Source organism: Rhipicephalus microplus, unplaced genomic scaffold (genome assembly GCF_043290135.1).
Source record: "Rhipicephalus microplus isolate Deutch F79 unplaced genomic scaffold, USDA_Rmic scaffold_18, whole genome shotgun sequence".
NCBI classification, from domain to species: domain Eukaryota; kingdom Metazoa; phylum Arthropoda; class Arachnida; order Ixodida; family Ixodidae; genus Rhipicephalus; species Rhipicephalus microplus.
In genome coordinates, this window is record NW_027464591.1 from 4419914 (window position 1) to 4435572 (window position 15659).

A 15659-nucleotide genomic window follows, 5' to 3' on the forward strand; every position below is an offset into this window, starting at 1 on the left:
TAAAAAGTTACTCCGATTCACTGGCTCTTCCAGGTTCTCACAATTTCCTGATCTACAGTTTAGAGGAAACAGCCCAAAAGCCAAGATTCAAATTTGTGGCTTGATTTTTCCTTGACTAGATTGTGGCAAAAAGATTTCAGGAAGTACATCATGGCTAACATGAGGGGTCGTGGAGTCCTTCTACAAGTGACGAATGCTAGTTATAGACCTCAAGAAAGGAAAATTAACAAATGGCCTAAAGCCACAAAAGAAAATCCACGTGAATTTATCAGAAAAAAGCTTATTCTTGCATGTCCATACACTTAAACTTGTCGATTTCACCCTTGCACTGCCACTTGCTAGCTTCCTCGTTAGCAAGCACCTCTGAAAGGCACTGGTGCCGTGTTCAGCCCTTGACCACGACTTACTTCTTGGCGACTAGTTGAAGCTTTCTATTTGACAAAATCCATGTTCCTAGTGAATTTAGGCTACTAATGAGTGCTTGTTGATATCTCTTTACTAAACCTCATGCCACCTTGTGTCATTTTGCAGAAATGATTTTCAATAAACTCTAAACCTCGCCCAACATCACTCTACGAGTAACAGGAAATGATCTCAAAAGACTGCCTTTTTGCATGCTGCATGGCCAGAAGTGGCACCTCAATCCAACCCCACAGATAAACTATAAAACCTCAAATTCTAAAGCCCATGCATCATGGCATAACAAGAAAACGAAACAATGAAAACCAACTCTAAGCTCCCCTATTTTAAGCAACAATATTAACGCTCTTATTAACAGCAAGAGGTGCCCGCTTTTACGCGAGCTGCTTTTAGTCATTCCACACATGTAAAGAAAAAATGTCGGCAAGTTAATTTTTGTTGATTAAAATAGTTTGTGACAAAGTGTTTTCAAAGTTCTGTTCGTCGTTCGTGCAACAGAATTTTTTTCTTCAAAAATGGAGAAGTCTTACTTTCTTGAATTGCGGCCATTTTTACCAGCAGTTAAAGAAGTTCGGTTGCTGTTGGAGACTCTTCGGAGTCAACTGGCGACCCACGCCAGTTGGAGGACGCCAGTTGGGGCCCCACCAGCGATGAACTTTTTTTAAAAAAATAAATGTTCTGTATCTTTCTCTCTTTTAAGTAGCTTTGAAATTTTCAATCACATTTTATTTCCTCAATTGCCTGGCAATCGTGCTTTGCAGTGCATACGGTGTCTGATATGAAGCAACAACATAATACTGAAGTTGACTATGAATGTTTTGAGTGTTCTGCGCATTTAGCACTCAAGAAAAAAGCTATAAGCATTTCTTGGCTGTTCTGGCATACCATAAATAAACTGCCAGGTTATTAACAAGGCTCACTTGTTTGAACCATGTACAAATCGAATGAAGGAGCTTTTACGTGGTTTGTGGTTACGTGGTTTCTACTTGAAGTGAACTCGTGACCAACTGCTTAGCAAAAGAATCCCACTCATATTCTAAAACGACCTTTGACTCGCATGTTTATCCTTCAGTTAATTTAACTGAGTACAGTACTGCCACTTGACTGAAAATGACGCTGTGCATTTTGGAACTGCTGCTGGTCATTCATAAGCACTTACCATGCACTATTATCAACAATCCCAAGTCGAGGAGGAGTGTCGAGTGGAGCAACATTCTACAATACAGAGGGCGCAGGCTGTGAACATCGCCCTCTTTACCACCAAACTACTAAGAACACTTTTACAAAACAGAGACAAAAACAAGTGATCTGAACTCTCTTCTTTTAATGTAAACAAGCAGCAAATTTTCTTCTTTGCAACTCCCTAAAGTAGTATTATAGTACTGTATTCTCTCGGCCTGACTGCAGTGCGACTTGACAGATGCATCTCACAAAAAAAGAAAAAGAAGAAAATCCTACGCGCCATTCCCCGCTGCCGCGGCAGAACTTCGCCTGTACATATGTATAGTGCGGTGAGGAAAAAGGCAGATAGAAGTGACGGCCACAGCACCCACAGTGTCCAGGCATCAGTGAAACAAGCCTAGGAGAACGATGGCACCGCCGCTGGCCAACAGCGTCCTGGACGTGGCCAGGTGCAGGTGCGGAAGGTGATGCCGACGAAAGGGGGTGGGCGCATCAGAGGTTGTCCTTGTGCCACACCCAGCGTCGCGAGGTGTGGTCGAAGGAGTGCGTCGTCCACTGCTGCTGCAGCAGCTGGTACCGCTCCACGCTCAAGTAGAGTGGCTTCCCTCGCCTGCGTGCATGTGCGACACATCAAAGTGGTTTGAATTAGTGTCGACAGCTCTCGGGTCCTTGCCAACGAGGGAGGAAGGGGAATAAGAAAACAGAATGAGACGTGACAAGGGCAGTATGGTATTGACACTTGGATGAGGTGCTTTTATATAGTCACACCTAAACACTATGAAATCATGATTTCAGTAAAAACTTTGTTGAATAGTGACTTATGTAAGGATTTCTACGTCCGAAAAGCAAGAACTTCTCCGCAGATCAACAACAACTGCATGCGAGAACATAAAAGTCCATTGCCGCTAGGCTGCCAGACTGGTTACGATGTGAATGTAAGCTGAAACCTCAAGGTTACTACGTCACTGTTATCCAAGCAAGATGCGACCTTCCGCATAACATTGAGGCTTGTGAGAAAGCGTAGAACAGGGAATGTTGCTGGGGCCAACAATTTGACAAGAAGGCAAGCGTTGTCATGTTGTTCAGGATACCGCATGCGAAAATTTTACTGAAGTACCCTACACTTTTGCTGAATTTCAGAGAAAATAGTTAGAACATTTCTCTACAGACTTATAGACAGACTAAGCTTTTTTAAGTTTGCAATTGAATTTATTTTAACCATACACTACTTTCTTCTTTACAGGCTATTCAAATTGTGAAGGACTGCAATGAAGTTCTGTAACAGGTCACGGAATTCTTAGAAGGGTAACTCTTTACTGTCTAAATCATTTCTTAAACCAAAGCAATAGCAGGAGAGTTGGTGCACTCACTTGAGGTCCCTGTCTTCTTCCCCGAAGCTGTCAAGGTAGACGGAGCCCCAGAGGCAGGCCCGCTTGCCTCGTATCACAATCACCGTTGACGAGTTCACCGCCAAGTAGATGGCCGTGCCCGCACCACAGTTAATGGAGTGCTACACAGCCAGAATAAAGAGGTGGTATATGACTGAAATGAATTAAATTCTGAAACTTCGGCTTGTGTGAATATTAAATTTTAGGTTCGAAGTCAATAGTAATTTTGGTTGAATAATTATGCATAGAATTCGAAGAGTACATATATCGCATATTATATAAAACAAAATGGGAATATTTGTCATGACATAACAAACCTGCACAATATTTTTTAAATATTGAAACAAGGCCTGTGCAAGCGCCATTTTTTGGTATCAAAGAAAGCGAAAAACAACTTTGAATATAGTAGCAGGATTGGACATTCGGTAGAACATAAGTGATAGGCTGCAAAATGTGTTACTTTTTAATTTGCTATGCTTGGAGCATCTAAGTCGGTATAACAAGCTTTTAAACTTAAAGAATAAATCGATGTGAGGGTATTATCATCATTTAACCTTGAAGCATATATCACTTCGTGGCAGTACAGATTTCTTCTGAATACAGTGGACTCCCAATAAATGAAACTCACTTAAACAAAAATGCCTCATTAATGGAACTAAGCGAGCTTATATGGCTGGATTTCTATGTGTTGCGCAGTAAAATTCATCGGTTAATCGAAACAATGCTTATTGGTCACCTACGGTTAAATGGCACAAACTCTAAACACAGCACGGACTCGCTCATGCCAAAGGTAGTCTCACAACCATGGCAACACCTTGAGATCGAGACAAGCCAATCCAGTAGCCATTCTCGCTTATGGCTGTGGGAGCGAAGTCAGCGAGTCAATTGTGCGTTAGGCCTATTTGTGCGGTGAAGTGCGGTGGATCACGGTGTTATTTCAGCCTGATAGAAAGGAAGCCGCCGCAACATACTCTCTCCCTTGAAAAAAAAAGCTGCAAATTCTTCAGGAGCTCGATCGAAGCGGCCTGCCCGAGATGGAGGTGGCGAGAAAATACATCCCGAAATTGCCGCTGTCACGGATCTGGAAAGACGGAGAAAATTGAAGGAACTGTTAAGAACGGGACCTTTACATCTAAACGGATGCGGACGACGCCTCATGAACAACCAGAAAAGTTCTTTTCCTGTAGTTCAAGCGCGTACGTAGTTCCAATTTGCCCATAAGCGGACCAATTCTTGAGCAGAAAGCTCGAGAGATTGCCATGCAAATGGGTGTTAAGAACATTTAAGAACATTGTCCTAAGCGACGGATGGCTCAGCCACTTCAAAACACGCCATGACCTAGTCTTCAAAGCAATCTCAGGTGAGAGTGGTGCAGTCAACAGGGACATTTGCACCGACTGGCAACAGGGGCGGAAATTTCGATGAGCTTTGAGCCACGAGACGTCTTCCTCGTCGACGAGATGGGTCTTTTTTATAAGGCGCTTCCATCAAAGACTCTCACGTTCAAAGGCGAAGCCTGTAGTAGAGGAAAATTCAGTAAAGATCGCATCACTGTGCTGGTGGGTGCAAACATGGCAGGAGATGAGAAATTGAAGCTGTTGGTAACAGGAAAATCAAGGCACCCACGTTGTTTCAAAGGCGTTGGACACCTTCCCGTTGCGTACCATGGGAACGGAAAAGCATGGATGACTACGGCCATCTTCGAAAACTGGCTTCGGGAGGAAGACGCAAGATTTACAAGGCAAGGCAGGAAGGTTGTCTTCATCGTGGATGATTGCCCAGCCCACGGTCAGGTTCAAGTACTCCAAGCCATCACTCTGGAGTTCTTGCTAGCCAATGCAACGTCAGTGATCTAGCCAATGGATCAAGGGATTATTCAGAACATTAAAGTTCATTGCCGCAGACAATTGCTCTAACAAATGCTGCGTAGAGGAGGCAGTGCGAAATGCTACAGCACAGATTTATTGGCAGCCATCCACATTTTTTGGCTTGTGCCTGGGAGCAAGTGAAGGCAACAATAATACACAGATGCTTTCACCATGCTGGCTTTCAAGCGCAAGAAAGCAGTACCTGATGAAGAAGAAAGCCCTGCTAATGCCGACATTGAGACAGTATTCAGTCAGGTCGTACCCTATGCCCCTTTCACAGTGCAGGACTACAAATCAATTGATGAAAATGTTCGTACCTGTCGTGAAAAGACTGTCGAAGAAATGATTGCCAAAGTGCAGGATGAGGATCATCCCTTCAGCGATGAATGTGATGACAATACTGCCACTGCAGTGGTGCCACCAGACCGATCAGCTATAGAGGCTGTTGAACTTTTGCAGCGCTATTTTGAGCATGAGGCTTGTTCAGAATTTCTAGCTAGTTTGTCAGCCATGGGTGCGTACCTTATGAAAAAACAACTCAAGCTTGCCAAACAAACCACTCTTCACTCCTTTTTTTCTCCTACCGATCTTCATGAGTAAGGTGAGGTTTGTGCAATTTGAATAAAGGTCTTGGTTCACTAAATAAGTGTACTTTGCTTAAATGAATCTACTGATAAATGGAACAGTTTTATGGACCCCCTTTGAGTTCCGTTTAAGAGTAGTTGACTGTACATGTTTTCACAGCTTAGCATTATTTCACTGCAGTGAAACGATTTTTTAAAAGCAAGTTACTTACGAACTAATCTACACCTGGATAGGTGATCTTTTGGCTTAGCCCCACCCCACGGCAGTGAAACCACCTTTAGAAAGTGTCACATGCGGGCTAATATGAAAGTATTTGTTCGTTTCGAACAATTTGATATTGTAAATAATTTAAATAAATTAAATTTGAAGCAAATTCAAATGCTGCATTACCGTATTTACTCGCGTAATCCTCGCACTGGCATGATTCTCGCACCTCCCACATCGCCTAACAAAAATACAATTTCTTTTTTTCCTCGAGTAATTATCGCACCCCCGAAAACTGCTGCAATAATGTCGCCTGCTCTTTCCGGCCACTGATGATGATAGCGCACGCCATCTGGTGCCATCTCTTAAGCATCAAGTGTACTATTGCACAGAAATTCAATCCAACTCAAGCCAAGCCGAAGTGGCAAGTGCACCTTGCGGCGTGTTTTGTATGTTGCGTCGGTAACCTTGTCAAGTTATGAGGCGATACTGAAGCTGCACGACTGCTTTCAAGTTGCAAGTGATAGATCATGATCATCATCAGCCCGACTACGTCCACAGCAGGACAAAGGCCTCTCCCATGTTCCGCCAGTTAACCCGGTCCTGTGCTTGCTGCTGCCAATTTATACACGCAAACTTCTTAATCTCATTTGCCCACCTGACCTTCTGTCTCCCCCTAACCCGCTTCCCTACTTTGGGAATCCAGTTAGTTACCCTTAATGACCAGCGGTTATCCTGTCTACACGCTACATGCCCAGCCCATGTCCATTTCCTCTTCTTTATTTCAACTATGATATCCTTAACCCCCGTTTGTCCCCTAATCCACTCTGCTCTCTTCTTGTCTCTTAAGGTTACACCTACCATTTTTCTTTCCATTGCTCGCTGCGTCGTCCTTAATTTAAGCTGAACCCTCTTTGTAAGTCTCAAGGTTTCTGCTCCGTAGCTAAGTACCGACAAGATACGGCTGTTATATACCTTTCTCTTGAGGGATAGTGGCAATCTACCTGTCATAATTTGAGAGTGCTTGCCGAATGTGCTCTACCCCATTCTTATTCTTCTAGTTACTTCAATCTTGTGGTTCTGCCCTGCGGTTATTACCTGCCCTTAGCAGACATAGTCTTTTGCAACTTGAAGTGCACTATTACCTATCTCGAAGCGCTGCTCTTTTCTGAGGTTGTTGTGCTTTACTTTCGTTTTCTGCAGATTCATTTTAAGACCTACCTTTCTGCTCTCCTTGTCTAACTCCGTAATCATGAATTGCAATTCGTCCCCTGAGTTACTCAGCAATGCAATGTCATCGGCAAAGCGCAGGTTAATAGGTACTCTCCATTAACTCTTATCCCTAACTTTTCCCGTTCTAGGCTTCTGAAAACCTCCTGTAAGCACGCGGTAAATAGCATTGGGGAGATTGTGTCTCCCTGCCTTACACCCTTCTTGATTGGTATTCTGTTGCTTTCTTTATGAAGCACTATGGTAGCAGTTGATCCCCTGTAGATTTCTTCCAGGATGTTTATATATACTTCATTGACGCCCTGATTCCACAGTGTCTGCGTGATGGCTGATATTTCTACTGAATCAAATGCCTTCTCGTAATCTATGAAAGCTATGTATAGTGGTTATGTATAGGCTACGTATATGGCAAGTGATAGATAATGCACTAAAGAACGGCAACAGGGCCGCCGGTAGGTCCTAAGGAGTCTACGAGTTTTGTGTTCGCTACTGGTGATAGCTGCTGAAAGCCACCAAGACGCATTGGGCCTACCGTGTGCCTAAAACTGGGATTGATGGTAAACTATTTCTGAAGAAGGAAACTGCGGACAATTCTGTTAAATAGCCATCAGCCCAATACTGACGTCCCACGCTTACCTTTTGAGGCTCCTGTTGAGCGACGAACGCTACCGCTACGCCTGTAACGTCCGCAAGCTTTGCGTATGGTATTCTAATTCTCGACTATTTGCTTCCACTTTTTCTGTCTCAATTAAATCTTCTCTTGTGTTGAACCTCTGCTTTTATAGTTGAGGTAAGTTTAAATTACCACTTCTTAAAGCTTTCTGTTATAGTTGCTGGTGTGAGAATCCCGATTTGCGGCCACTTCGTTTTCTTTTTCGCTCTGTACGTTTTCGTAGAAAGTCTTCCCCGTGTAATTCTCGCACCCCCCAACTTTTCATCGGTTTTCCGACAAAAAAGGTGCGAGAATTATGCGAGTAAATAGAGTATTCGTTCGAATGTTCGAAGCATTTGAATATTTATCATATCATGGAAAAGGCAGACTACGAGATCGCTTCATTTTTACCGTTCGTGTTTAATATATAATGCAACAAATTTTCCTAAAGTACTTGCTATATAAGCGAAACTATCCTTTGTGCTTAGAGAAGCCCAAGTAGAGAAGCCCAAGTCTTCACAAGAATGTACACATGCAAAATAGTGGTGTATTGACCGCAGAGAATGAAGTCATCATGAACAGAATGATTAGAACAAACCACCATAGTGTTCCTCACCTTCTTTCCAATGTGCAAGTCTATGATCAACGATGTTCTTTTTAGTGCATTGTCTGCATCCTTCGGGAAGTGATAGCACAATATGTTGCCATCCTTCCACCACGATGCCACACAATGCAGGACAGAGCAGTGGTTTTTGGACATCGCGGCGTACTTATTCGGGCTCGTGCGTACGGCATGATGAAAATAAAGGAACTATGCAGCTGCTTCTCAATGCGTGCAACGTTGCAACATATCTCGTTTCACGGTTGACCCTGTAGTGTCGTTTCTTTTGCTTTTGACAGATGGTGCTCTGCCCCAAATGGTGTGAATTTTTAATCTCGATCGACTTCGTACAGACTCACGACTGTTCAGCATGGTTGTTGAACTACGCTTTCACTTTCATTGCGGCGTTATGTTGCGATAGTATGAGGTGATTGAACCTTGCTTCGACCATCAACAGTACTGGCTACCTCAGCAAAATTAACATATACATTAAAAAAATGAATTTTTGGATCATTATGCTAGTGGTTTCATTACGTAAATACAGTAATATACACTAAATGGTTCATTTTGAATGCTTCAAAAATTTATATTATTTAATCTTGAATCGAGGCGAATTCAAATAATATATTAATTTGAATATTCGAAGTGCTCATACATTCACACAAGCCTACATACGAGCGCTCTTTTCACGAAAATAAATGTTCGGTGCATATATCATGATTTGAAAATGATTTGCTAGCTTTTAGTGATACCGTATACCATAATTACTCGAATCTAACACGCACCTTTCTTCCGGTTAAGCGAGTTCATAAATCCTATGCGCGTTATAATCGAGTGCGAAAAAAAAAATGAATACGGTCATTCTATTGCCATCGGCATTTCCAAAATGGCCGCCCCTACGAGCGTCGGCGTGGCGCGTCAGCCATTTCTGCCTATGTGTTTCCCATGTGCGGCACTTTGTACGTGTGCTGAGGAGTCCGTCATCTGGTAGTGCATTAGCATCAACGGCATGGAAGGGCCGACTCCAAAAACTCGAGTGTACCATGATGCCGCTTTTAAAAGAAAAGTCATCGCGGTCGTTCGGAGTTCCCGAAACGTGCGTGCGGGACTGGCAAAAACAAAAGCAGAAGACTGTCGACAGCAAAGCTTCACTTCATGCAAAGGCTTTAGTGGACCACAGCAGGGTCGGTTTCCACAAATTGAAGAGCTGCTCGGCGAGTATGTGCTTGAGCAGCGAGCGCCACAGCAGCCCGTGATGACAGAACTGCTCCAAGTGTGGGCTATGCAATTAGCCTTAGAAAAAGGTCTAATGCGGAGCCAGTTTAAAACGAGCAGATGCTGGCTAACTAACTTCATGAAGAGGAAAGGCTTTTCCCTCCGAAGGGGGAACGGGCATATGCGAAAAGTTTTGCGGAGGAGTACGATGAAAAGCTTCACAGTTTACAAAGGTTCGTCCTAAACTTGCGGCACAACAACGGCTACCTGCTGGGGCAAATCGGGAATGCCGATCAGACGCCTCTTTACTTCGACATGCCTGGCACCACAACCGTCAAGAAGAAGGGGGCGAAGCAAGTTTGCATGCTGACATCGGTCCACGGTAAAACTACAGCGATGGCAATGCTCTGTTACACGTCAGATTGGCACAAGCTTCGCCCTTACCTCGTATTTAAATAGAAGACGCTCCCGAAAGGAGTAGTTTTTTCGAGTGGTGTGATCATGCAGGCCATCGAGCAAAATGGGTGCGCATTGCAATAGATGTCTTACATTATTTTTTTTTTTCGTCGGGGAAATCGGGTGCGCGTTACAATCGAGGGCGCGGTAGAATCGAGTAAATACGGTATACTTGCATAATGATTGCACTTTTTTTTTTTTTCAAAAAAATTATTACGCGGGGTAAACTTTCCGTGAAAAAATATACTGAGCACCGAAAAGCATAAAATTCGCTAATCAGAATTCTTACGATAGCTATCATGAACATAACCAAAAATAAAAGTAAATTAAAGCTTACCTTTGTAATAAAATGAACGCATTACGCAGGAGCTACATGCATGGCACACTGCCCTTTTATTTTTTACGTCTCTGACCCCCTAACATTCATTCAGACTCCGAAGCCTCACTGGCGTCAGTGTCGTCCCCGCACGATTCCCTGTCGGAACCGGCAGCGTCTTCACTGTCCCACAGGGGATCATCTTCCGTTCCGTCGAGCGCGTTGGAAATGCCAGCGACAATCCATTCTGCCGCATGAAGCGTGACGTCCAGCCAAAACTGGCGCAGAAGTCCTTTGTGGCTATGCCCAGCCTCCGGGAAACTGTGCACGCCTGCATCTGTATCATGTCTAATGACACTGAATAACCGTCCATGCGCATGTCCTTCACGTATTCGAGGACTGCCTTTACTATGTCGGGGAACTTGCCAGATTTGGGTCCGCGGAAAGCCCATCGCGTGCTGTTAGTAGCCATGAGCATGTCGTGCTGTTTTTTCCAATATCGGATCCGGATTTCGTCGATGCCGAAATGTCTGCCGGCAGCGCGGTTGCCGTGCTCTAGCGCGTAGTCAAGCGCCTTCAGCTTGAACGCGGCACTAAAGCTCACATACCGCTCCATGGTGAAACGGCGCTTCAACAGATGATCACAAAGCACAAAAAAAAAAAAAAAAACGTGTTCTCAGGAAAAAAACATTGATGCGGGATGAACACAGGTCGACCAACAGGCGGCCGCCGCTGTAACAGTGCGGGATGTCAAAACAAACATGGCGGCTGACGGAGCAAAGCACTTCGTGGAGCGAAGCCACCGCATTTTTATTCTTCTTTGCGTCAGTTATGGAGGTTGTGAGTACGTCACACGCGTCAGAACAGTTTCTTCTCTCTAAATAAGGAATGCTTTCATTTAAATCAGTAAATTTACAGCATTAGCATAGTGATGCCAGCTTTCAGATCACAGAAACAATAATAGGCACGTTCAGCTAGACTTGGCACATGACATGGCGATGCAGCAAGTTCAGGGTGTGATCATTACGCGGGAAAAAAAAAAGTCGAATTTAGACGACAAATTTAGGGGTGCGATCATTATGCGAGTAAATACGGTATCTCGATTTTGACTTCACGTTGATTCCAGGTTACTATAACAATGTAAACATTCTTGCTATCTGGTTTTCTGTTTTTATTGCATAATAGACTCTGAGCAGTGCTACTGTATATCTTGCGCTAAGAGATCCACTACCAAGAGTTGCGTGCCACAACTGATGCAGTCTAATGAGCCACCAAGGAGGGCAAGGAAGGGTACTCGAGCTGACGACTCACATGCACGGCTTCGAAGTGCGCCTGCTGGCGACAGCAGCTTTCACGCAGGCAGACCAGCGTGCCACACACGAGGCACACGGATGGGTCCTTGGGCACGTTGTGGCAATTGCTGCATGCCCGACTGTGGTAGTACTGGAAGAGGTCGTCATAGCGGCCCGGCAGTGACAGCAGCCGTGGCTGGGCCCAATTCCACCGCACCGACACCAAGCTCTGTGGCGAGAATGAAGAAGGCTTTACAGCAATGCAGGCTACTCAAATTTCCTGCTTTTAGGCTACATACGCCGGGACTAATTCTGCCAGCAAAACATTGCACGGGGACTACACAGAAAGAAAACAGTGAGAAATGCCTTCGTGAACAAACTACAGTCGATTCTCAATAATTCAAACTCAAAGGAACTTCTGAATTTCTTTTGAATTATCAAGAAGTTTGAATTATCAGAAGTTCTCAGATATATGACTCTGGGCGAGGTGACACCACACATTATGACTAGGCATTGACTTTACAACATTTAAAATTTTTTAAGCGTTTTTAAATTCCAACTGCACACAATAAACAAAAAGCAAAGGTGTAAGGTGCACAAGTTTATTGGCCATTTACCGCTGATGAGACCTTTTAAAGTAATTGTGAATTGCCAACTGCTTCAATACTATATGTGCCTTAAGCACAAAGCTTTCTATACTGTCACAAGGTCGTGACGTGGCCGAAGACAGGATACTTTGTGTTGGGATTTAACTGTTTATTTGGGCGAACTTGTGCCCGGTAAACGGAAAGTTCGATTACAGTAGCAGTCTTGCACAGATAGCAGTGAACGGAGCGTCGGCCGTCGATCAGCTACTGACAAGCGGCGAAGCGCGTCGGCATTTATACTCTTGCAGTCGAATGTTCTAGCGTTATTGCTGGCGGTGGCGTAGGTTCCAGAATAACCTGTACAGTTCGCAGAGTAGGCGTGATCTTATCGAAATGATTTACTACAGTCCGGAACCTTCTCTAAAACTGCAGGCGCGGTTTGCACTGAGAATTGTGTAGTGTTTTGGGGCGATAACAAAACTTGGGTAATGGAACGTGACATTGCCCCCCTCTGAAAAAGGCATCGTCCCGATGCTTTAACTAAACATAAAGGTACAACAATAATGCAAGAAAGTACAATGAATAAATTACGATACAATATTAATACAAAAAAAGCACGGTTTCAGTTTGTAAACGCGCATGAAACGGCTTGAGGCGCGCGACATGGACGACTTCAGGTTGCCGTCGGCGTCGTTGGGAGTTCGTGATGCCGTCGGGGACAACCTAGTAATCAAGTGGGCCGAGACGTCGAACCACCCTGTACGGTCTGAAGTACCGTCGCAGAAGCTTTTCACTTAGTCCACGTCGGCGTAACGGCGTCCACACCTAAACACGTTCACCGGGCTGGTATTCCACGAAGCGTCGTCGAAGATTGTAACGGCGGCTGTCGGTCGTCTGTTTATTCTTGATACGGAGACGCGCGAGTTGTCGGGCTTCTTCGGCGCGTTGAAGGTACTCACTCACATCAAGGTTTTCTTCGTCGGTGACGTTGGGTAACATGCCATCGAGCGTCGTTGCCAGGCTCCTTCCGTAGACCAATTTGTATGGAGATATCTGCGTCGTCTCCTGCACCGCCGTGTTGTATGCGAAGGTCACGTACGGAAGAATGGCGTCCCACGTCTTGTGTTCGACATCGACGTACATTGCCAGCATGTCGGCGATCGTCTTGTTTAGCCGCTCGGTGCGGCCGTTGGTCTGTGGGTGGTACGCTGTCATCCGGCAGTGGTTTGTGTGGCTGTATGCCAAGATTGCTTGAGTTAAGTCTGCAGTAAATGCCGTTCCGCTGTCGGTGATAAGGACCTCCAGGGCGCTGTGACGTAGGACGATATTTTCGACGAAAAACTTAGCTACCTCGGATGCACTGCCTTTGGGCCGCTGGCGAACGGTATGACGTCGGTGGGGGTGGTGGCGGCGGTGGCGTTTGTCGACGGAAGTGCGACGGGGCGGCGTTTTGGCGTGGACGGGGAGGAGCGTTGTGGCGCACTGCAGCGGCATAGCTCATAGCTTCCAGCTCAGGCAGCAGTGCTTGAGGGATTCGAAGCGATTGCCGAACTTTTTCTCGCACAATGTCGGCAATCGTATCCACTTGAGGCTGCGCCGAAGGCACAGCCTTAAGTGGATCCGATTGCCGACATTGTGCGAGAAAACAGTTTGCGCAGCTCTTCCCGCACGATCGCTCGGATCGTTTCACGCAGGTCTTCGGAGTTACTGGCTTGAGCAGCAGCGCATTCTGGAGTCAGGCGACGATTATACTGTCTGGTGCGCATGTCCAGGGTCTTTTCGATAGTGGTCGCTTCGGCTACAAATTCTTGGATGGTGTTCGGTGGATTTCTCATCAGTCCCGCGAAGAGCTCCTGTTTGACCCCTCGCATGAGGAAACGAACGTTTTCTCCTCAGGCATGTCTGGGTCAGCGTGACGGAATAGTCGGGTCATTTCTTCTGTGAAAATGGCGACATTTTCATTTGATAGCTGAACCCGGGTCTCTAATAAAGCAGCGGCTCTCTCTTTGCGAGCGACGCTCGCGAACGTTTGCAGGAATGCGCCGCAGAAAACATCCCACGTTCAGAGCATGGACTCCCGATTTTCGAGCCAGGTCCTTGCGGTGTCTTCCAAATAGAAGAACACACGACGGAGCTTTTCGTCATGGTCCCAGTGGTTGAGGGCGGCCACACGGTCGTATGTTTCTAGCCAGGACTACGGGTCTTCGAACGATGACCCATGGAAAATTGGTGGTTCTCTGGGTTGATGCATGACCATCGTGGGCTGGGACGCTGCGGTTGTCATTGTCGCTCCAGTCACGGTCATGGCCTTGGTCTTGCGCGCCTTGTCTTGTAGAAGCCCGTACTCCGGTGGTAGCCCTTGCTGTCGGCGGCTTGTTCGCTGCTCCTGGTTGGCGTCGGTGTCTTCTCCGTGACGTGGGCTGGGTTCACGGCTTGACGGGGGCATCCGGTACATGAACGAAGCAGCACCTCCACCAGATGTCCCGGTGTCGTGACGTGGCCGAAGACAGGAGACTCTATGTTGGGATTTAACTGTTTATTTGGGTGAACTTGTGCCCGGTAAAAGGAAAGTTCGATTACAGTAGCAGTCTTGCACAGATAGCAGTGAACGGAGCGTCGGCCGTTGATCAACTACTGACAAGCGGCGAAGCGCGATGGCATTTATACTCTTGCCGTCGAATGTTCTAGCGTTATCGCTGGCGGTAGCATAGGTTCCAGAATAATCTGTACAGTTCGCAAAGAGGCGTGATCTTATCGAAATGATCTACTACAGCCCGGAAGCTTCTCGGAAACTGCAGGCGCTGTTTGCGCTGAGAATTGTGTAGTGTTCTGGGACGACAACAAAAATTGGGTAATGGAACGTGGCAATACCATTTGAGAAGCACCACAGTTTACCATGCACCTGCTTCGTTTCAAACATTTGTTTACTTGCAAATCCTTTCTTCTTGAGGCGCTGAGGTGCTTATTTTTCATTTTTAGACTTTCAGGAGTATACACACGCAAATTTTTAAATAGTAGTGGGAAAGCAGCAGATATTTTCTGGTACGGAAGTGCAAAAAGTATGAAATAACTGAATAACAGAGTTTGAAATAAGAGGTTTTTTAATACATTGAAAGAATAGAGGGCCATCTAAAAAATTCAGTTTTGTTTGAATTAACTGAAAGTATGAATTACCAGAGTTTGAATTATCCCGAGTCTAGTGTAGTGAAGTACTTTTGCTTCGTTTTTGCAGTTCCATCATAAGAAACATGCCCGTCAAACCTCCCGATATGCCCTAAGTATTGTAGTGTACACGTATCGCAAAGGAGTACGGCCACTAGCGTGGGTCCAGTCTTAACGAGCCGCAGAGCACGCGTTAACCGTCCCCATGGCGAGAACACAGTACTTCTCAAGGTGGCAAGACTTCATTGTCTGCGGTAACACCCAAACGCAGAACACAGCCCGTTGCAAAGGCGCGGCGGGAAAGCGAATGGGCTTATCCACGCCACGAGCAAGAAGTACTGCACAGGGGTGCCGCGAGCACGTCTCTGTGGTAAAAGTGATTCATGGAGACAGCGGGACAAAGGCCCGGTTGCTCGAGTGAGGGCAAAGGCGCTTGCGTTGGCTTCGGAGAGATATGGGTCGGCGCAGTTTGACCACACACTAGGACACCGCACCGCTCTT

At 45.7% G+C, this 15659-nt stretch overlaps 1 protein-coding gene across 2 annotated transcripts in view; it reads right to left on the reverse strand.

The window, feature by feature from the left end:
- Positions 1–1724: 1724 nt before the first annotated feature.
- LOC119178514 (Ubr3 ubiquitin ligase) overlaps positions 1725–15659 on the reverse strand; it is a 155701-nt gene continuing 141766 nt past the window's right edge. For both annotated transcript variants that reach the window (XM_037429720.2, XM_037429721.2), the window contains 3 exons: positions 11429–11638; positions 2973–3112; positions 1725–2212 (listed from right to left, as the gene is read on the reverse strand). In XM_037429720.2, coding sequence (XP_037285617.2) covers positions 2095–2212; positions 2973–3112; positions 11429–11638 — 468 coding nt within the window. In that variant the 3' untranslated portion in view covers positions 1725–2094. The remainder of the gene's footprint in view (positions 2213–2972; positions 3113–11428; positions 11639–15659) is intronic.